At 42.0% G+C, this 23,638-nt stretch overlaps 1 protein-coding gene across 28 annotated transcripts in view; it reads left to right on the top strand.

Moving 5' to 3' along the window:
* The window catches only part of plecb (plectin b), a 187,079-nt gene that overhangs the window by 120,483 nt on the left and 42,958 nt on the right, over nt 1-23,638 (top strand). For 12 of the 28 annotated variants that reach the window (XM_045704593.2, XM_045704614.2, XM_045704622.2 and 9 more), the window contains exons 2-5: nt 10,265-10,326; nt 20,904-20,918; nt 21,891-21,980; nt 23,433-23,510. In XM_045704593.2, coding sequence (XP_045560549.2) covers nt 10,265-10,326; nt 20,904-20,918; nt 21,891-21,980; nt 23,433-23,510 — 245 coding nt within the window. Of the gene's footprint in view, nt 1-6,228; nt 6,956-10,264; nt 10,327-20,903; nt 20,919-21,890; nt 21,981-22,516; nt 22,535-23,432; nt 23,511-23,638 lie in introns of those variants that run through there. The other 16 variants (XM_082963432.1, XM_014168120.3, XM_014168101.3 and 13 more) reach the window with 5 other exon arrangements.

Below are 23,638 nucleotides of genomic sequence, written 5' to 3'. Positions count from 1 at the left end.
GCTCATCACATGCCCTGCTCTCAGTCAGCAACCTATCAGCTGTATAAGCAGTAGTCCATGAATAAATTCCTTTCACTTCACCTCTTTTCTAGCTTTCTTTCCACCCCATGCACATTGACATTTGATTCCATAAATTCACTCTGTTCCAGAAACTCCCAACCTGTTTTAAGATATCAGTAGCAGTTAACGTGTTGTGGTCTCACCTATAACGGGTTTAACAGAAGACTGTATTTTGTTTACATTAGATGTTGAGAGTCTATATACCAGCATTCCCCATATGTGGGGGCTGGCAGCCCTAGTTCACTATTTGAGAGACAGAGATGCTAACGAATACCCACCAACAAACTTTATTCTGGAGCTGACTATTTCAGGTTTGATGATGAATACTACCTCCAAACGAATGGAACATCGATGGGGTCCACATTCGCTCCAAGCTATGCTAACCTTTATGTGGGTCTTTTTGATGAACGTTTTGTTAATCATGAAAATGAAAATCCATTTTTGAATAAAGTCCTGAATTGGTATCGATATATTGACAACATTTTTTTGCATATGGAGAGTATGGGAGAAGAGCTGTCAGACTCTATGGCATTACTCAATGACGTTGACCCCAATCTCAAATTCACTATTGAATGTGACACTAAATGTGTTCATGACCTCGATATGTGGATTCAGAAATCAAATGGAACACTGTTTACAACTCTGTATAGAAAGAAACGGACAGAAATGCTCTATTACAGGGGGACAGCTTCCACCTTGAGCCATTAAAAAGAGGACTTCCAAGAAGTCTGTTTTTCAGACTGAGCCGTACAGTATATGCCACTCCACAGAGGACTATCTAGAAAAAGCAGCTGAGATGCGCAATAGGTTTCTAAGAAGAGGGTATTCTCCACAATGTGTGGATGAAGCTCTTAATTTGGCATTGGGGAAAACACGAGACGAACTGCTACAAAAAAGACCGGCTAGAGCTAAAGAATACTCTGTAATGTTCACAACTACCGTAATTTCCGGACTATTAAGCGCACCTGAATATAAGCCGCACCCACTGAATTTTTTAAAAATTATTATTTTGAACATAAATAAGCCGCACATGTCTATAAGCCGCAGGTGAAACAAATGAACTTTACACAGGCTTTAACGAAACACGGCTTGTAACAAAAATAAATAGGCTTTAACGAAACACGGCTTGTAACAAAAATAAATAGGCTTTAACGAAACACGGCTTGTAACAAAAATAAATAGGCTTTAACGAAACACGGCTTGTAACAAAAAATAAAAAATTAGCAGTAAACAGTAGCCTACCAAGAAAGTCATTGGTCACTATCTTCCTCCTCCTGTGCACTGAAACCATCTCCTTCGGTGTCGGAGTTGAATAGCCTCAGAATTGCTTCATCCGATATTGGATCGTTTTCATTGTCGCTCTCGTCACTTTCATCCGGAGGCAAATCCCCCACTGAGCCCTCTTCAACACGCAGCAGTCCAGCGTTTCGAAACCCGTTGATGATAGTGGATTTTTTGACAATGCTCCACGCTGTCAGGACCCACAAATTTGAAAGCGGGAAAAATCCATATATTAGCCGCGTTATTGTTTAAGCTGCGAAGTTCAAAGCGTGGGAAAAAAGTTGCGGCTTATAGTCCGGAATTTACGGTACATATACTTTGAACTCGCGAAAAGTAGGAGATACGGTCAAGAAACACATATTTTATCGTCGGACCCAGCTTTGCCTGCTGAATTTAAGAATCCACCACTTATTGTATATAGGAGAGGTCGCAATTGCTGCGATAAATTGGTCCATGCCAACTGCCAACCACAAAAGAAAATCAGCCAGGCTCTTTTACGCCCTCTTCCAAACGGTAGCTACAGTTGAAGACGGAAGTTTACATACACCTTAGCCAACTACATTTAAACTCAGTTTTTCACAATTCCTGACATTTAATCCTAGTAAAACTTCCCTGTCTTAGGTCAGTTAGGATCACCACTTTATTTTAAGAATGTGAAATGTCAGAATAATAGTAGAGAGAATGATTTCAGCTTTTTTTTATTTCCTCACATTCCCAGTGGGTCAGAAGTTTACCTACACTCAATTAGTATTTGGTAGCATTGCCTTTAAATTGTTTAACTTAGGTTAAATGTTTTGGGTAGCCTTCTACAAGCTTCACACAGTAAGTTGGATGAATTTTGGCCCATTCCTCCTGACAGAGCTGGTGTAACTGAGTCAGGTTTGTAGACCTCCTTGCTCGCACACGCTTTTTCAGTTCTGCCCACAAATTATCTATGGGATTGAGGTCAGGGCTTTGTGATGGCCACTCCAATACCTTGACTTTGTTGTCCTTAAGCCATTTTGCCACAACTTTAGAAGTATGCTTGGGGTCATTGTCCATTTGGAGACCCATTTGTGACCAAGCTTTAACTTCCTGACTGATGTCTTGAGATGTTGCTTCAATATATCCACATAATTTTCCATCCTCATGATGCCATCTATTTTGTGAAGTGTACCAGTCCCTCCTGCAGCAAAGCACCCCCACAACATGACGCTGCCACCCCCGTGCTTCACGGTTGGGATGGTGTTCTTCGGCTTGCAAGCCTCCCCTTTTTCCTCCAAACATAACGATGATCATTATGTCCAAACAGTTCTATTTTTGTTTCATCACACTAGAGGACATTTCTCCAAAAAGTACGATCTTTGTCCTCATGTGCAGTTGCAAACCGTAGTCTGGCTTTTTTTTGGCGGTTTTAGAGCAGTGGCTTCTTCCTTGCCTTTCAGGTTATGTCGATATAGGACTCGTTTTACTGTGGATATAGATACTTTTGCACCTGTTTCCTCCAGCATCTTCACAAGGTCCTTTGCTGTTGTTCTGGAATTGATTTGCCTTTACCTCCCTTATCTCACCTCATTTGCTCACACTGTATATATACTTATTTTTCTACTGTATTATTGACTGTATGTTTGTTTTTACTCCATGTGTAACTCTGTGTTGTTGTATGTTGTCGAACTGCTTTGCTTTATCAAGGCCAGGTCGCAATTGTAAATGAGAACTTGTTCTCAACTTGCCTACCTGGTTAAATAAAGGTGAAATTATTATTTTTTTTAAATTGCGCTTTTTACACCAAAGTACATTCATCTCTAGGAGACAGAATGCGTCTCCTTCCTGAGCGGTATGACTGCTGTGTGATCCCATGGTGTTTATACTTGCGTACTATTGTTTGTACAGATGAACGTGGTACCTTCAGGAGTTTGGAAATTGCTCCCAAGGATGAACCATACTTGTGGAGGTCTACCATTTTTTTCTGAGGTCTTGACTGATTTCTTTTGATTTTCCCATGATGTCAAGCAAAGAGGCAGTGAGTTTGAAAGTAGGCCTTGAAATACATTCACAGGTACACCTCCAATTGACTCAAATGATGTCAATTAGCCTATCAGAAGCTTCTAAAGCCTTGACATCATTTTCTGGAATTTTCTAAGCTGTTTAAAGGCACAGTCAACATAGTGTATGTAAACTTCTGACCCACTGGAATTGTGATACAGTGAATTATAAGTTAAATAATCTGTCTGTAAACAATTGTTGGAAAAATGACTTGTGTCATGCATGAAGTAGATGTCCTAACCGACTTGCCAAAACTATAGTCTGTTAACAAGACATTTGTGGAGTGGTTGAAAAACTAGTTTTAATGACTCCAACCTAAGGGTATGTAAACTTCTGACTTCAACTGTATAAATGCAGAGTGCAACAGTATGATGAAGTGTGAATATTTCTGCCACCCACATACAAGAAAACGTATCCAAATAAATGAAATTATTATGTGCTCCACCACCCATTTTATCTACATTATTAAATGTCTATGTGGGCTGTGCTATTAAGGTAAAACCTCTCGTTCTCTCAAACAGAGAATCAGTGAACATAAAAGTTCAATCAGGTGAAACGACAGAGATTATCCAGTCGCAGAACATTTTAATGACCTAAAACATGACATGTCTACCATTTTAGATTTTGTGGCATAGAGAAAGTTAAGATATCAGACAGGGGAGGTGATATAAATAATACTCTGAGTAAAATAGAATGTTTTTGGATTTTCACCCTCCAGACATTATTCCCTAAAGGTCTTAATGATGAAATGCCTATGTATGTTATGTTGTGAATTTGAACATGAATTATGTCCCTATTTAAGATTACTCTGACGTTTTTCTTACGCTGTACCCAATGATTTATGAAAACTTGCTCGATCGGTCGATGGCCTCATTGTGGTTTTACAGACGTGTTTAATACGTTTTATGTACACACTTTATTCAAATATTTCATTATTTGTTATATTTGGTGGCACTTATTTGTTTTTCCTTCGCCTCCAACCCCATTCGACGCATCGAACGGATGTGGGTGGGGCTAGGTCTACCCTTGGGTGCTAATTTAAAAAAAACTCACAAAACCTTTTACAAAGGCCGTGAGGCCGATACGAAAAGCTTATTAAAGATACTATCAAGAGCAGTGTGCGGGTTCCTTCTTCTTTTTTCTCTGCTAAGCACCTAGAAATCAATGACGTCATATATTAATCATTTATTTCACATGCTACACTGTCCAAACTCCCCTGTCAGAGGTGATCATATGAATCCTCAATGTCTTTATGTTTAGCCTCCAGCACTGTCGAATGTGTGATTATGTGTGTGTTATTATTACTGTGCTCTTCCCTTCTGTGTCTTGGACTGTACAGTATTATGGTATTTGCTTGCCCTCCTTAATTCCTGTTCTTGCCTAGACATGTGGAAGTACACTATTATTTAAGGTGTGCCTCTCCACAATTTGCTAATTTTGTGAACTTAGTGTTTAAATAAAACAAACACACTCATCCTGACAAATCAACTGCTTCATGTTCAAACAAGATGCCTTAATAACCTCACATTGGAAAGAAAAGTTGATGTTTTTTTACATCCTTCCTAATGTTATGTCAGACAGGGTGTGGAAATGAGATGCACACCTTCTACCCTCTTAATGTTTAGAGGGCTAGGATTTGCCAGGGCCTGTTGGTCACACCCTGCGGCATTGGTTTGGGTGTCAGCACCCTACAGTTCTTATAGGGGGTTAGACCGCAGTGAAGGGACCTTAGTGAAGCCCCAAAATATACAGGACTAGGAACCCTGAAGGGTATACTACAAAGCAGATTCAAGGAGTTAGTTAAATATTGTCATAGAAGTAAAATAAAAATGTTTGAAAGATCTTGAAAGGCGTATGGTTTACTCTTATTGATTCAATAATCAAAAATGCATATTTAAGTTTAGCTTTTTTTAATGAAGCCAGCTTACTTTGTTCATCAAAGTAAGCTGGCTAACTCCTTGATCTTACTTTGTAGTATACTCCCCTGTTCTTCCCTGGGTCTGTCTTCAGTGTATTTTGTGTCTTCCCGTGTTATTATGAGGGAATGAGACACCAAAACAAGTCCGCACTGATGTCCTCACAGATATAGTGTCTTATCAGTTATCTGAATGGTCATCTCTGGGTTAGAGGCTGATAAAGGACTCATCATCATAATCGCTGGCTTAAGGATGCTTGCTGGTTGTTGTGGAGTTGTGCTGGAATGTTTCTGCAATGTCTTCACATGTGAGTGTAGAGTTTGAGGAAATCAGGTCTGTGAGCGTACATGAGTGTTCATGCTAGTGTAGTTAAAGGGAAAACAAAACACACACACACACACACACACACACACACACACACACACACACACACACACACACACACACACACACCTGTCAGGCCTTCAGCAGAACAGAAGGAATAAGTACTCCTTCACTAATTGTCTAGTTCGAGAATCTACATGTCCTTAGATAGCTGGTAGTGTATAGTCTTGTTGAGGGTTGGGTCATGGCTGATCTCTCTCTGTGTGTGTGGGTGCCAAAGTAGCCCTTCCTTCAGCCCCCCCCCCCCCCCCCCCTTCCTCATCACACTGAGTAATACCCACAGCTCTTTCAGGAATGCCATGAGTAGGCAATGATTCATATTGGGGGTGGGTGGGTGGGTGGGTGTGTGTGTGTGTGTGTGTGTGTGTGTGTGTGTGTGTGTGTGTGTGTGTGTGTGTGTGTGTGTGTGTGTGTGTGTGTGTAAAACGTAATTAGAAATCCATGGAGACATTGAACTGTGTTCTAAAATAATATATCAAACCGTAAAACAATATTGCGTTATTTATTCCGGTGCCATTCTTCGTTATTGCTTATACAGCCATCGTAACGAAGCAGAATGATTCAGGCTGTGTACTGTGCGCGCTTGTGGAAGCGAAGTTAAGATGACGAGTAAAAGTGTATGCAGGTGGTGTATTTTATGGCACAACGGGCCCGCTGGCCAGCACACCTCGTCTGATCACTCACTCTCTGCCCCTGCCCCCTTCCTGCTCACACCAGCCACACCAATATGACGGGGCAGAGGAAGGGGTGTGACCGAGCCTTACCCACCACAATGTCCTCCAAACACACAGGCAGGTATCATAGTGTACAGATCAGCACAAGGACAGGCCCAGACACCGTACCCCACAGGCATAACTTATTGCGAAAGGAGGAGAGGAAGAAAAAAAAAAAACCACACACAACGGGAAGGAAAGAAAAGAAGAGCTCATACGGTGATAGAGCGAGAGAGGAACCAATTGTAGGCTAGATCGAAAGTGCTGACTGGATCTTAGCCACGCCACTGCATGAGTGAAAGGAGCGCTGAGGAATTTTTAAGAGGAAAAAGAGCAGGAGAGAGAAACGTTCTAGCTACGGACGCAAACCGTGTGGTGACAAAGCGGTCACATAGAGCGCGTTAGAGGGAACGTTTGATTCATTCATTTCGGAGTTGAGTTGCATCATGAGCGGTCAGCAACAGAGATACCGGAACTTCTCCACAGACAGCAGTGGTGGCAGGGATGGGAGAGACAGGGTGCCCTCAGACGAAAGCTACTACCAGGGGATGCTCAAGTCCACGGACGGCAGGAAAGGTACCAGTACGACAGCATTCACCTAGGAAGCTATGTGTCCTAGACGTTAACTGTACATGAAACGTTTGGTTCTATAGGTACGAGTATGACAGTGTTCACTTAGACAGTGTGTGTCATAGACACCTAGACTTTCTGTGTCTAATAGGTTCATATGAAAAGTTTGCCTCTAACACTATGGTTCATGTTTGCGTATGGGAGAGAGTTAAAATGCTGGGTGTTTTTTTTGTGTTTTTTTTCCTGTGAAAGGAAAAGTTTTACTGCTGCAGTTACAGGTTTGGACCATTTTTATATCCCTGCACAGACAAGTCTATTCAGAGGTTCAAGTCTGTGCCTGATTGGCTAGTCTGTGAAATAATGAGCCCCTTCATGATGCTAAGATACATACCAACTGTCAGTGTCAATTTAAATTGAAAGAGGGCTTGTGGCTTCCACTGTGAGCCTTTTATTGTATTTTTTTGTATTTATTATGGATCCCCATTAGCTGCTGCAAAGCAGCAGCTACTCTTCCTGGGGTCCAGCAAAATTAAGGCCGTTCATACAATTTTCACAGATTTCACACCACACTGTGCACTCTCAGGCCCCTTTAGTGCACTCTCAATTACAGTTTGAGCTTTCTCTAATCATCGTCTATGGGGATTCCCCTTCTCTTAAGTGTCAATTCTGAGAACACATTTAGATTTAAAAGGAAGTGTTTTTTTGTTGCTGTAATGTTTTCTGTCTCTCCAGTGGTCCACATTGTGACCAGGAGTGGACACTCCTACTAATCTAACGCATCAGCCGCTCCCTCCCACCCTATTGGTCAGCGAACCCATTCACAAAATGAGTGGATGAAATCTCAGCAGGCCCATACATTGTTGATAAAACTCCTATAGGATGACCAAAAAACATTCCTTAACCCAGGACACATCAACGGTTGACTATCCAGGTGAACAAAGAATAAGGAGTAATAGAGTAAAAGTCAAATGCGCATTGGTTAATGGTCAATTATATATCAAGTGCTGAGAGTGACTCACTCAGGAGGACCTATTAGATTACCACATTTTGCGATGGGTTGAAACACTCCTTTGTCCTGCAGTGAATCAAGGAGATGGCTCAGGGTGAAGGAGGTAGGACTTTCGCCCCTTTTACCTTTGTGATCACTGTGTTTATCTTTGGCGTTATACAATGGAGTTTAAATAGTTTGTCTTAGCCTGAGTCATGACTGCGCTAGTGTGTATGCTGGTTGCAAGCTGGACACTACTATTTTGAATTTACATTAGTTGAATGACCACAGGTCAAGGTGCAGGGTTTGTCCAGGATTATGGGACCTTTGCAAAACGTGCTAAATTTGATTTAGTATTTATGCCAGCAATCAACCAATCAGGATTGCCCTCGTATTGTAGCTTTGTTGATGAACGACAGAGGTCAAAGTTGCGTCAGTCTCCAGGCGCACACACGCCCTGCGGTTGCCACGGCAACGTGTTTCCATAACACAATAGCAACATGGCACACCTTAAAATACTAAAACGTAGCCTGCGGGTTCAGTTTCCGGTCGCAGTGAATCAGCACTGCCTTCAACGTTCTACTTTGGTTCGTCTGGGCGTTGCACGATGCAGAAATCGCTCTGCCATTTCCTGGTTGCTAAAACTCTAATAGTTTGCCTAATTTCAGTTTAGTATTTTAAGTTTAGTGCAGAGAATCATTGTACCATCTAAACCGCTGTGAAATGTATTTTCCATAACCATGAATATGAATATTGTTGTTTCAGCTGTTTGAAGCTGGTGTACGAAACCGAAAATAAAAGACTCAAAAGCAACACTTAAGAATGGGAAGCATAGAAATACAGTTTCATAGACTTGCTTTCAAGTAGAATGATAGATCTATAACTCGCAATTCTATGTGACTTGGTCAGGTCGGACAAAAAGTTACATATTACCACTTTAAGGGAAAATTCCCCCCAAAAATGCAACTTCGTATTCATCATCTCCAGCACCACCCCAACATCAACATATGTGAAAATGGCCATTTCATAAAAAAAAATTTGTGAGGAAGATAAGTGTTTCCACTGACATCATTGGTGTGCATCGTGTGATTTTAACCAAGTATGATTAGGCATTGCCTACTTATTGTCTACTAATTGGTTGATGATGGCATTGGAAACATTTTATCTTCCTCTATCTTTTTTACTACAAAACATAGAAACGCGCCATTTTCACAATGTACATTTTGGGGTGGTATTTTCCTTTTAGCTGTACGGTAGGCTTTGATGAAGAACCTTAAATGCAGTTTGTTAATGAACTATTATTAATATGGACACCCATTTCTTTTATCTGGATAATGATTCTTCAGTCTAATAACTATAGTATTATCTTCAATGCGACGTCTGACTTTCTAAACAGACCTATTGGAATTGCTATTGGATTGGCCATCAGTACTATCTCACGTGATATAACTGATGGGCTCACTTGAAAAAGTGAGCCTAAATACTAATCTCAATGGGACTTCTTTGTTTTAATTTTGTTTGTATCCGTTATTTAACCAATCTTTCAGTGAAGTGGTCTGGCATGATGGGTAACAGTTGGTGATATGCCTGTTGGTTGGGGAGGGTCAGTGTCTACGGTTGCTACGTCTGTGTCTGCGCTCCGCAATATGTCTTCCAGTACCCCAGGGTAGTGGGGTGTGTCCAAGTATTTGCCCGAGGGTGTGTCAATTCCACTCAGTACGGTGAGGCTGAAACCGGATCTATCTGCTAGATGCGATTATCTGCCCGTTAAGGCACCGTTTTCTTACTCTCTGAGAGCTACCGTATCTTGTCAGGTTCAGCATGCACCACAGTGTCCGTTACAGTATGTCGCCTGTAGAGATACTGAACACCTGTACAGTGTAATCCTTCCACTAAGCCTCAGGCCTGTAGTCATACCATAGTGAAAAGCATTTGCAGATACAACTAGACGATGATGGTCTATATCTAGACACTGACTGTGCTATGATGATTTCTCCTAAGTCAGACATGTTTAGTCCAGACGCTCTGGTATCATGTCTCACTAGGCAAGACTAATCCCATCCAATGACTTGTCTTTGTTTCGGGGATGTACAAAACGATGGCGGCATCTGGAATATTTGTTATTTTTCAGCTCTTGTTGTTCATGTTAAATGTATTTTAAATCCTTTGATCTTCTCCTTATCCCTAATACCCTGCGACATGTTTTAATCTCAACCCCCGTTAAAAAATACATCAATATTACTGTATGTACTCAGAGGGTGTATCAAATATTTATTTTCATTTCTTTTTAACCATGTCTGACGTTTGCTCTTTGTTGTGTCTTGCAGATGAACGGGATCGAGTACAGAAAAAGACCTTCACAAAATGGGTGAACAAACACTTGATAAAGGTATGGTAACACACTACCAGAGTAGTTTTTATGTGCTCAATAACTCAATACCTAACTCACTCTCCCTGTCTTACATACTTTAATGCACTCATCACTGGTATCAATACTTTATACACAAAGACAATCACATGCGCACACACACCACACCGACTTATTTTTAACCAACATCAGTTTGATTTCAGTAGATTTGTTTACATTTTGTTTCTGAGGTTTACTGGAGTTCTCACAATGACTCGTACATCATTTTCAAAATCACTATTCCTGTGTTATTATCCATAAATATCTTTTTAACCTTTATTTAACTAGGCAAGTCAGTGAAGATCAAATTCTTATTTACAATGATGGCCTAGGAACAGTGGGTTAACTGCCTTGTTCTGGGGGCAGAACGACAGATTTTTACCTTGTCAGCTCGGGGATTCGATCTCGCGACCTTTCGGTTACTGGCCCGACGCTCTTAACCACTAGGCTACCTGCCGCCCCTTCGTCAAATATCAGTCAAATGTCATAAAACGAATGAAAATGCCTGAAGTGGTTACTTGCAGAACAACCGCAGAAGTTGTCAAAGTAGGATTTATGGTGAGTTGGATCACAACTGGTCCAGAAGTGATGTGTACGAGTGGCAGATGGTAGATATTTCCTTAGTGAATCATACCTCATAATTGGCCAACCAACCACATGGAGGCTGAGCTGTGTGTTTTCAGACGGTTGCAGTTTAGCCTCTCGGCAAAAAATTGGTCTTTAGCTTCAGAAGTAATTTTGCCACTAATGACAGGAGTAGGATAGAATCTTTGGCGTGAATTGTAGCGACACCGGCCAGATACTTTATTGCTGTGTTTTAGATGTGTAGTTCCGTTTCTCAAATTTAAAATGGCGACGAATCTTAACAAACACCAGGGCCCGCATTCATAAAGCGTCTCAGAGTAGGAGTGCAGGTCTAGGATATGTTTTACCTTTTACATTATAATGAATGGTCATGGGGTGACCTGATCCCAGATCAGCACTTCTACTCTGGGACACTTTATGAACATAGGCCCAGATAGTCTTCCTCTGATACAGAAACTATGTTCTCACCTTTTATGTTTACAATAATTATTTTGGTATAGGGGATATCTGTGTTGGTATGTTAGTAGATGAGATGTGACCGTCTGATTTAACCGTTACTGCATTACTATGAGTGGAGCTGGGGTCCATTCTGGTCCAGCCATGCTGAACATGCAGGTGCTATTAAAGTCATGATCCCATGCTGGGTAGTATCCATGACAACACAATATTATGACAGCGAGTTTTGATCCCCCACCAGACAGATATCCACAGATATCAAACCATCAAGTGGTTGTTGTTTTTAACACCATCTCAACCTACTACATCAATACAGTCAGACAGACCAACCCCTTTGGAAGGGTTTCATTGAAAGTGCCATGCATTGGTCATACACACACACACACACACACACACACACACACACACACACACACACACACACACACACACACACACACACACACACACACACACACACACACACACACACACACACACACAGAGAGAGAAAGGTTGCTGGAAATCATGAGTGTTTGGTTTCTAGCTTGGTGTTTTGAGGGAAGGTTTACCCGAAGACCAGCCTCACTTTGACTGAGTGAGTTTGTCAATTGTGCTGTTGTCACCCTTCTCTTTTCATCTACCTCACCACTGCCCCTTCCCTTAGGGCTGAAAACCATCAGCGCTAACATACTCTGTTCCTGATATAACACACAAGCGAGCAGTCTTTTTCGTTCAGTGTTTTATGTTAGTCCCAGACATCTGGATATGTTTTGCTCTTTGCCTCTGAAGCACCACATTCTGTTCTGGGCCCAAGGCCCGGTGGCTGCTAGCTGGGCCAACAGTAGCACATGTGCTACACAGACTGACTGCTGGTTCTGGGTGGCTGACTGCCTGCCTGCCCGCCCTTAGCTCTTTGCTAGGCAAGGTCCTTAAGTGCTCCTTACAGGTACTATCAGAGGAATCAATCTGTGTCTCTTGTCTTCCCACTACCATTATGACAAATTGGTCGGCCTATATGACAAGATTTGCATCTCGTTTAATGTTCGATGGACTGGGATAACTGTACATTTTTCCTTTAAAAAAAGTTTAAATTAAGTAGGCTATATATTGACATGAAGTAGACAAATGTTTAATTAAGAGCTTTCCTAGAGAGAACTGTCTTTTTAGAAACCGTTTCCTACCATACACAGTATGTGCTATGCAATGCATTGTTACAGAACTAGCCTAGTCATTAAAATGAAATAGCGACCCAAGCAAGGCTTGAAAAACATAATTGGAAGCATCACGCGGGAGATTTTTAAATATAGCATTTTGCGGTAGAACGAAAGTGTTAAGTCTGCCTGTGTGATGGTAAACTGACGTTGAACGAATGTTGTTCATGTGTTTCCAGTGGGCACGTCCCGGGGTGGGCCATGAGGTGGTTGTAAAGGGATTTGGAATAACTTCCACTCGAGCATAAATCTTGTTGTGTGTCAACAAGGGTGGGAAGACAGCATGGAGGGTTTCTCAGCCATTATTTCTCAGCGTTATGTAAAAGGTAATCCACTGTAGCTTACATCGTTCTGTAGATGTAATGCCCCATTCACTTTTAATGAAGTGTACAGACCAGACACTATCACTATTTTCTTATTCAATGACGTGTGTGATTTATTTTTATTTTTTATAGGCGTTCAACATTATAATAACACATGTTAAGTGTTACGTGCTAAGTTAAGTGAAGAACGCATTACCTAAAGGGTGTTTTGTAATGGGAAAGCGACGTGGTGGATGAGGTGTTGTCAGGTTCTGTGTTGACTGGCCTAATGTTTTTAACCTTGATGTACTCATAATGAGCCCAGGTCTGCAGTGCACAATTTGTACCATGACACCACCTGATCACGTTGACTCAATCTGAGCTTCTTCAACATGGGCTATTGTGTTTTGATGACAGACAGGGTTTAAACATATGCTACAGGATAGCAGAGAGAGACTGTTGTAGCTACCATAGAGGAACCAATGAGAGTGAAGCATTTCACACCAACTACAATTATGCTGTATTTGTATGTATTACTCTTCCTGGGGTCTGGCAAAATTAAGGCAGTTATACAATTTAAAAACATTACAATATATTCATTACAGAATTCACAACACTCTGTGTGCCCCCAGGCCCATACTCCACTACCACATATCTACAACACAAAATCCATGCATACGTGTGTGTATAGTGCGTATGTTATCATGTGTTTGTATGCATGTGTCTGCGCTTATGTTTGTATTACTTCACAGTCACTGCTGTTCCTAAAGGTGTATTTTTACCATATTTTTTTATCTGATTCTACTGCTTGCATCAGTTACCTGATGTGGAATAGATTTCCATGTAGTCATGGCTCTATGTAGTACTGTGCGCCTCCCATAGTCTGTTCTGGACTTGGGGACTGTGAAGAGACCTCTGGTGACATGTCTTGTGGGGTATTCATGGGTGTCCGAGCTGTGTGCTAGTATTTTAAACAGACAGCTCGGTACATTCAGCTTATCAACACCTCTTACAAAAACAAGTAATGAGGAAGTAAATCTCTCTTCCACTTTGAGCATGAGAGATTGACATGCATGTCATTAATGCCATCTCTCTGTGTACTTTTAAGGGCCAGCCGTGCTGCCCTGTTCTGAGCCAACTGCAATTTTCCCAAGTCCCTCTTTGTGACACCTGACCACACTACTGAACAGTAGTCCAGATGCGACAAAACCAGGGCCTGTAGGACCTGCCTAGTTGATAGTGTTGTTAAGAAGGCAGAGCAGCACTTTTATTATGGACAGACTTCTCCCCATCTTAGCTACTGTTGTATCAATATGTTTTGACCATGACAGTTTAAAATCCAGGGTTACACCAAGCAGTTTAGTCACCTCAACTTGCTCAATTTCCACGTGGTTCATTACGAGATGTAGTTGAGGTTTAGGTTTTAGTGAATGATTTGTCCCAAATACAATGCTTTTCGTTTTGGAAATATTTAGGATCAACTTATTTCTTGCTACCCATTCCGAAACTAACTGCAGCTCTTTGTTAAGTGTTTCAGTCATTTCAGTTGCTGTAGTAGCTGACATGTATAGTGTTGAGTCATCCGCATGCATAGACACACTGGCCTTACTCAAAGCCAGTGGCATGTCGTTAGTAAAGATTGAAAAAAGAAAGGGGCCTAAACAGCTACCCTGGGGAATTCCTGCTTCTACCTGGATTATGTTTGAGAGGCTTCCATTAAAGAACACCCTCTGTGTTCTGTTAGACAAGTAACGATTTATCCACATTATAGCAGGGGGTGTAAAGCCATAGCACACAAGTTTTTCCAGCAGCAGACTATGATCGATAATGTCAAAAGCTGCACTGAAGTCTAACAAGACCACCCACACAATCATTTTATCAATTTCGTTCAGCCAATCATCAGTCATTTGTGTAAGTGCTGTGCTTGTTGAGTGTCCTTCCCTATATGCGTGCTGAAAGCCTGTTGTCAATTTGTTTACTGTGAAATAGCATTGTATCTGGTGAAACACAATTTTTTCTAGAAGTTTACTAAGGGTTGGTACCAGACTGATTGGTCAGCTATTTGAGCCAGTAAAGGGCTATAAATTATAGATGGGCTATGTACAGGTGCAGTGATCTGGGAGCTGCTCTGATAGCTGGTGCTTAAAGCTAGTGAGGGAGATAAGTGTTTCCAGTTTCAGAGATTTTTGGAGTTCGTTCCAGTCATTGGCAGCAGAGAACTGGAAGGAGAGACGACCAAAGGAGGAGTTGGCTTTAGGGGTGACCAGAGAGATATACCTGCTGGAGCGCGTGCTACAGGTGGGTGCTGCTATGGTGACCAGTGAGCGGAGATAAGGGGGGACTTTACCTAGCAGGGTCTTGTAGATGACCTGGAGCCAATGTGTTTGGCGACGATTATGAAGCGAAGGCCAGCCAACGAGAGCGTACAGGTCGCAGTGGTGGGTAGTATATGGGGCTTTGGTGACAAAACGGATGGCACTGTGATAGACTGCATCCAGCTTGTTGAGTAGGGTATTGGAGGCTATTTTGTAAATGACATCGCCGAAGTCGAGGATTGGTAGGATGGTCAGTTTTACGAGGGTATGTTTGGCAGCATGAGTGAAGGATGCTTTGTTGCGAAATAGGAAGCCAATTCTAGATTTAACTTTGGATTGGAGATGATTGATGTGAGTCTGGAAGGAGAGTTTACAGTCTAACCAGACACCTAGGTATTTGTAGTTATCCACAAATTCTAAGTCAGAACCGTCCAGAGAAGTGATGCTGGACAGGCGGGCAGGTGCAGGCAGCGATCGGTTGAAGAGCATGCATTTAGTTTTACTTGTATTTAGGAGCAGTTGGAGACCACGGAAGGAGAGTTGTATGGCATTGAAGCTCGTCTGGAGGGTTGCTAACACATTGTCCAAAGAAGGGCCAGAAGTATACAGAATGGTGTCGTCTGCGTAGAGGTGGATCAGAGATTCACCAGCAGCAAGAGCGACATCATTGATGTATACAGAGAAAAGAGTTGGCCCAAGAATTGAACCCTGTGGTACCCCCATAGAGACTGCCAGAGGTCCGGACAGCAGGCCCTCCGATTTGACACACTGAACTCTATCAGAGAAGTAGTTGGTGAACCAGGCGACGCAATCGTTTGAGAAACCAAGGCTACTGAGTCTGCCGATGAGGATGTGGTGATTAACAGAGTCAAAAGCTTTGGCCAGGTCAATGAATACGGCAGCACAGTATTGTTTCTTATCGATGGCGGTTACGATGTCGTTTAGGACCTTGAGCGTGGCTGAGGTGCACCCATGACCAGCTCTGAAACCAGATTGCATAGTGGAGAGGGTGCGGTGGGATTCGAAATGGTCGGTAATCTGTTTGTTGACTTGGCTTTTGAAGACCTTAGAAAGGCAGGGTAGGATGGATATAGGTCTGTAGCAATTTGGGTCAAGAGTGTCACCTCCTTTGAAGAGGGGGATGACAGCAGCTGCTTTCCAATCTATGGGAATCTCAGACGACACGAAAGAGAGGTTGAACAGGCTAGTAATAGGGGTTGCAATAATTTCGTCAGATAATTTTAGAAAGAAAGGGTCCAGATTGTCAAGCTCAGCTGATTTGTAGGGGTCCAGATTTTGCAGCTCTTTCAGAACATCAGCTGAATGGATTTGGGAGAAGGAGAAATGGGGGAGGCTTGGGCGAGTAGCTGTGGGGGGGTGCAGTGCTGTTGAATGCAGTAGGGGTAGTTAGGTGGAAAGCATGGCCAGCCGTAGAAAAATGCTTATTGAAATTCTCAATTATAGTGGGCTTATCGGTGGTGACAGAGTTTCCTATCCTCAGTGCAGTGGGCAGTTGGGAGGAGGTGTTCTTATTCTCCATGGACTTTACAGTGTCCCAGAACTTTTTAGAGTTTGAGTTGCAGGAAGCAAATTTCTGTTTGAAAAAGCTAGCCTTGGCGTTTCTAACTGCCTGTGTTAGTGGGGTTCCGTGTGGAAGGGGGGACCAGTCCAAGTTGGCAAAATAGTTAGTTATAGTGGCCCAAGAAAAGTGTCCGAATAGACCTATTCAGATCGCAGCCGATAAGACAGCTAACGATTAACGATTAGTGGGCCGCAGATGGGCGATCAGGTTACGTCGCGACGGAGGGGCCAGTTGGATAACTCCCTCGGGCAGATAACGTCGGTGGTCCAGTTGTGAAGGCCCGATGGGGCTCCGCATCGGCAGTAAAGCGGGTCAGGATAGGTGATTGTATCCCAGGGGACACTTCAGCTGGCTAGCTCAGGAAAAGCCCACGAGTGGCTGACGGAACTCTTCAGCTGGCTAGCTCCGGGATAATGTGTATTAATTCCGGGACCGACGTTGCCAATAGTCACTCAGGTAGCAGCTAGTTAGCTGCAAGATCCAGGTGTAAATGTCCAGAGCCTGCGGTAGAAATCGGGGAAAGGAGAGAGAATAGGTCCGGTGTGCTCTGGTCTGAGTCGCGCTGTACAAAAACTGGCGATAGCTTTCGAGCTAATGGATAGCTGAGGACAGCTAACCGTGGCTAGCTGAACTCCAACGTTAGCCAGTGAAAATGGCTAACCTCTGGCTAGCTTCTGTTGTGGATTTCGGATTTGAGGTAAATAATACTTTATTTTTTAAATTGGTGAGGCGGGTTGCAGGAGAGTGCTTTGAGGTTGAGTTGTAGAAGAAAAATTGTAAAAAGATAATGCGAAGAAAAATATGTAAATATATATATATATATATATATACACGGGACACGACAAGAGGAGGGTAATGGACGTCTGAACTGCTACGCCATCTTGGATTACGAATGATTCACTTGTCATTGTTGATAGACAACAATACTTTTTTCAACAATAATTCTTGAACTGTAGAATGCCTTCAAATTTAAGTTGGATATTAACTGATTTTGAGGTAATTTGGCCTATAATCATAACTGTGGTATTGTTGCCCCAAGCAGTTGAACTGAAGAAAAACACTTGAATGTTACGCGATCTTATCCCATCAGTTCCAGACATACAACTTGTATAATATTGTTGAAGTTGGAGACTCTTAGTTGAAGTTGGACAATCTTACGTGATTAATGTGTAAACAGTGGTCCCTAGTGGCCATCATCAACTCCCACTGCATTTCAAACCTCCATGGATGGAGTGTGTACGCCACAGGTGGGCAGGAGTGAGTTACTGTGTTCACACACAGGGTTATATAACTACTTATAACACACAGTATTACATAATACTTACCATTGATGCCAGTAATAAATCAAGGTAGTGAGTGTTACAACTTGCAGGGGCGAGACTTGCATACATACCTGTGCGAGGACAGTACCTGTTTTTCACAAGATCGAACACACTGACTAGAGGTCGACCGATTCTGATTTTTCAACGCCGATACCGATTATTGGAGGACCAAAAACCCGATGCCGATTTAATCGGACGATTTAATAAATACATTTGTTTTTTAAATATATTGTAATAATGACAATTATTATTTGTAATAATGACAATTACAACAATACTGAATGAACACTTATTTTAACTTAATATAATACATCAATAAAATCAATTTAGCCTCAAATAAATAATGAAACATGTTCAATTTGGTTTAAATAATGCAAAAACAAAGTGTTGGAGAAGAAAGTAAAAGTGCAATATGTGCCATGTAAAAAAGCATTTCAGCTCCTTGCTCAGAACATGGGAACATATGAAAGCTGGTGGTTCCTTTTAACATGAGTCTTCAATATTCCCAGGTAAGAAGTTTTAGGTTGTATTTATTATAGGAATTATTGGACTATTTCTCTCTATACGATTTGTATTTCATATACCTTTGACTATTGGATGTTCTTATAGGCACTTTAGTATTGCCAGTGTGACAGTATAGCTTCCGTCCCTCTCCTCGCTCCTACCTGGGCTCGAACCAGGAACACATCAACAACAGCCACCATAGAAGCAGCGTTACCCATGCAGAGCAAGGGGAACAACTACTCCAAGTCTCAGAGCGAGTGACGTTTGAAACGCTATTAGCGCGCACCCCGCTAACTAGCTAGCCATTTCACATAGGTTACACCAGCCTAATCTCGGGAGTTGATAGGCTTGAAGTCATAAACAGCACAATGCTTGAAGCATTGCGAAGAGCTGCTGGCAAACGCACGAAAGTGCTGTTTGAATGAATGCTTACGAGCCTGCAGGTGCCTACCATCGCTCAGTCAGACTGCTCTATCAAATCATAGACTTATTTATAACATAATAACACACAGAAATACGAGCCTTTGGTCATTAAAATGGTCGAATCCGGAATTTCTTAATCATCATTTCGAAAACAAAACGTTTTTTCTTTCAGTGAAATACGGAACCGTTCTGTATTTTATCTAACGGATGGCATCCCTAAGTCTAAATATTACTGTTACATTGTACAACCTTCAATGTTATGTCATAATTATGTACAATTCTGGCAAATTAATTACGGTCTTCACACAGTTCGCAATGAGCTAGGCGGCCCAAACTGCTGCATGCGGCCCTGACTGCTTGCACGGAACGTAAGAGAAGTGACACAATTTCCCTAGTTATAAGAAATTCATGTTAGCAGGCGATATTAACTAAATATGCAGGTTTAAAAATGTATACTTGTGTATTGATTTTAAAGAAAGGCATTGATATTTATGGTTAGGTACATTGTGCTACGACAGTGTTTTTTTTGCAAATGCGCTTGTTAAATCATCACCCGTTTGTCGAAGTAGGCTGTGATTCAATGACAAATTAACAGGCACCGCATCGATTATATGCAACGCAGGACACGCTAGATAAACTAGTACTATCATCAACCATGTGTAGTTAACTAGTGATTATGTTAAGATTGATTGTTTTTTATAAGATAAGTTTAATGCTAGCTAGCAACTTACCTTGGCTTCTTGCTGCCCTCGCGTAACAGGTAGTCAGCCTGCCACGCAGGCTCCTCGTGGAGTGCAATGTAAGGCAGGTGGTTAGAGCGTTGGACTAATAACCGGAAGGTTGCAAAAACGAATCCCCGAGCTGACAAGGTAAAAATATGTCGTTCTGCCCCTGAACAAGGCAGTTAACCCACCGTTCCTAGGCCGTCATTGAAAATAAGAGTGTGTTCTTAACTGACTTGCCTAGTTAAATAAAAACATCGGCAAATCAGTGTCCAAAAATACTGATTACCGATTGTTATGAAAACTTGAAATCGGCCCTAATTAATCGGCCATTCCGATTAATCGGTCGACCTCTAACACTGACACAGTAGCAAAGCATTACATCCAATATTAACCATGTGATTAAGCACTAAAATTTGAACCTTTTTTTTATTATTCTCTTTTATTCTATTCATCTAACTTTTCATTTTCTTAATCATTTTATATAATCTCAGGCTCATTTCTTTTTTTTAATTGATTTAACCTTTATTTAACTAGGCAAGTCAGTTAAGAACAAATTCTTATTTATAATGACGGCCAACCAAAAGGCAAAATGCCTCCTGCGAGGACGGGGGCTGGGATTAAAGATTTTACAAACATTTTATAAAAATATAGGACAAAACGCACATCATGACAAGAAAGACTGCACAACACTACATAGAGACCTAAGACGACAACATAGCATGGCAGCAACACATGGCAACATAGCATGGTAGAAACACAACATGACAACAACATGGTAGCAACACAACATGGTAGCAGCACAAAACAGGGTACAAACTTTATTGGGCACCGACAACAGCAGAAAGTGTAAGAAGGTAGAGACAACAATACATCACGCAAAGCAGCCACAACTGTCAGTAAGAGTGTCCATGATTGAGCCTTCTAATGAAGAGATTGAGATAAAACTGTCCAGTTTGAGTGTTTGTTGCAGCTCGTTCCAGTCGCTAGCTGCAGCGAACTGGAAAGACGAGCAACCCAGGGATGTGTGTGCTTTGGGGACCTTTAACAGAACGTGACTCATGATCGTGTTCTCTTTCTCTTTCTGTCATTCTCCCTCTCTATTTCCTTGTTCTCTCCATCTCATCCCTCATCCACGCTTTCTCCTCCGTCCAGCATGGGAAAGCAGAGGTAGGTGCCTGCAAGCCCCAGCAGGAGGGCACTGTATGTGGGACACATTCTGATGAGCATGTATCTCACCTGAACACTATCCACTCCCCACACCTATGCCATCACTGTGAAAGTATGAGGAATTACACTGATGCTGTCACACAGAGTGCCTTGTGGACTGTGAGCCAAACCCTAACTTGAGATATGTGCGAGTAACTAGGGTTTGGTCACGTAAATCATGCATTTATGTCAATGGGAGATTTGTCCAGGTTACGTGCACAGACCTCAAGTGTTAGGACTATGTGTTGCACAGTAAAGTACATACTTGAGGCATGCAGTCCCTTTGCATTTGGATGAAAACGACTTTTAAATCCTTCAGTTTTCAGTCGTTCCCTACTCTCCCTAAGCTTTCACCCTCTTCTGCTCTCTATAACACTTTATCTTGCTTACTGGAATTGATTATAGCATGCGCCCAGTCCCAAGACTCACTGGACTATCTGTTTTCATTTGCAAGTATCTGTCTATATTCAAACTGTTTATTTAGTTGTTTTTGACTGTGATTTTTTATTTTTTATTGAGACTCCCTGACTTCCATCCATCATCTCTCAGTAGATCTGGCAGCTGCCACTTAGCAGGTGTCTTGAGTGTCCAACACAGGCTGATTGGTTGCCTGCAGCCATGCATTCCTGTCCTTTGTACAGATGTACTGGTGGAGCGAGAGAGAGAGAGAGAGCTGCAGGCTCATAGCATGAGCTGTGTAGACTGATTGAGAGGAGCATGAACATCTTGTATAATTTTATACAGGAATGATTGGTTATTCTTTCCAAGGTTTACTGTAAGAGGATGATACCCATGTCTAGGTGCCCTATCAAATCAGACTCATAACCAGATCCGGAATATTAAAATGTTATTACATAAATACAAGGTATTGTGTCTTAGGTGTTGCACAAAGAAAATACATTGCGATGACAACCTTCTCTTTCTGTTCCACAGTCACAGAGTCAGGTGACTGATCTGTATGAAGACCTGAGAGATGGACACAACCTGATCTCCCTCCTGGAGGTCCTCTCTGGAGAGACACTGGTGAGTGCTGCTGACTTCTGATTGGCGAGTGGACGGACCTCGATCCAAACACCCCAATCTGAACCAAGTCCTGACTCTAAGAAACAAAAGTCTAGCCCCTGCTTACCTACCTCTCATTCCAGTCCCTGGAAATATTAACTATTTGTAGTTGTTTCGATTTTTAAAATACAAGTCAGTAAGTCAACACTGGACGCTTGCACATTATGATGATTCGTTATAGGTTACTGCAGATCTCTCTGGAAGCCTTGCACTCTGTCTCTGCTACATTAGCTCATCGCTCTGCTGGTCTCTACTCATCTACCAGACGCCTCCGTGGTCCTAACACAATAACCCCACTTTGGCTTCTCTTTTTGTACTGTGTGCTCCTGTCTGACCTTTCTCTGGTTCTCCTTTTCTGCTCCCCCCCTCTCCTCATGTCCCCCTCTTTACCCCCCTACACTTTCCCCCCTTTCCTGTATGCTGACCGTTGCCCTTTGGCCTATGCCTCCTCTCTTTGCACTGCTCTTTGCTGGGGCTAGGCAAGGGAGAGAGACGTGGTCAGGAACTTGCGGTTGGTGAGTGGGGTTTTCTATAACTCGGCCGCCATTTTCTTCTTCTACTTCATGTGGCTTGAGTCGTCCGTTACCCAGTGGCTCGGCTGTGCATGACTTCCTGTGCTTATGATTCCATTCATTATTTTTCCTTTGGCCATCAATTATTTATCATTGACAAGCTTGCAAAGACTGGGGTGCATTAACCATTTCGCTGCTGGCTATAAACAAAAACCCCTCGGTTATTAATAGGTGCCATGGCTGAATGAAGGAAGGACATGATTGACTTACTACTTCATTGACTCTAGTCATTGACCCTATAACAATACTTAAGCATGGGAAATTATCCATTTGAAAATAGCTTTATTGTTTCTGTTTATCTCAATTACTAATGCTTATTGTATAGCACAAATACAGTATTCTTTGGAAGTGGAAGTCTTCGATTCATTGTTCTCCCATCCGAACACATGACCGAAGTGGTGACCTAATAACTAATCATGGTATTGGCTCAGCCTCTTTCACACCAAATATATCTCCTATTTACCTCTGTGTTTGTCTGTCGAAGGTGAAGAACAGGTAGGTACACTAATGAATGATGTCATTAATGTGGTTTTACAATGAGGGAAGTTGTACTTGGAAATCTGTGAGATGCATCAGTTATTCGTCGTGTTCTTTGTCATTCATCTTTTTCTTTGGAGGAAAATCATGTGTACTCTTGTCATTGAGTCTACAATTTAGTTCCCAATTTCCCTTTTCCCGTTTTGTTGGATATTGTCGTAGCTGCATCACATTTTTCTCTTCCGACATAGTCTCACTCGCATTTCTCCAAGCCTCTTCTAAGGTAGCATTAACTCCTGTCCAGTCTGTTTCTAACCTCTCTCTCTCTCTCTCTCTCTCTCTCTCTCTCTCTCTCTCTCTCTAGCCCAGAGAGAAAGGCCGCATGAGATTCCACAAGCTGCAGAATGTACAGATAGCACTGGACTTCCTCAAACACCGACAGGTAATAGAAACAGCAATTGAAATGGAGATAATGTAACAAATGATTTACCCTCGTGTACTGTATTAAGATGTATTAAGTGACATGACTGAGAACTATCTAAATGCATTGGAACAGGGTCATAATGTATC

This window comes from Salmo salar, chromosome 02 (genome assembly GCF_965601325.2).
Source record: "Salmo salar chromosome 02, fSalSal1, whole genome shotgun sequence".
Taxonomy (NCBI): Eukaryota; Metazoa; Chordata; class Actinopteri; order Salmoniformes; family Salmonidae; genus Salmo; species Salmo salar.
The sequence above is the reverse complement of the archived record's forward strand: the minus strand, read 5'-3'. Positions and strand labels throughout refer to the sequence as shown.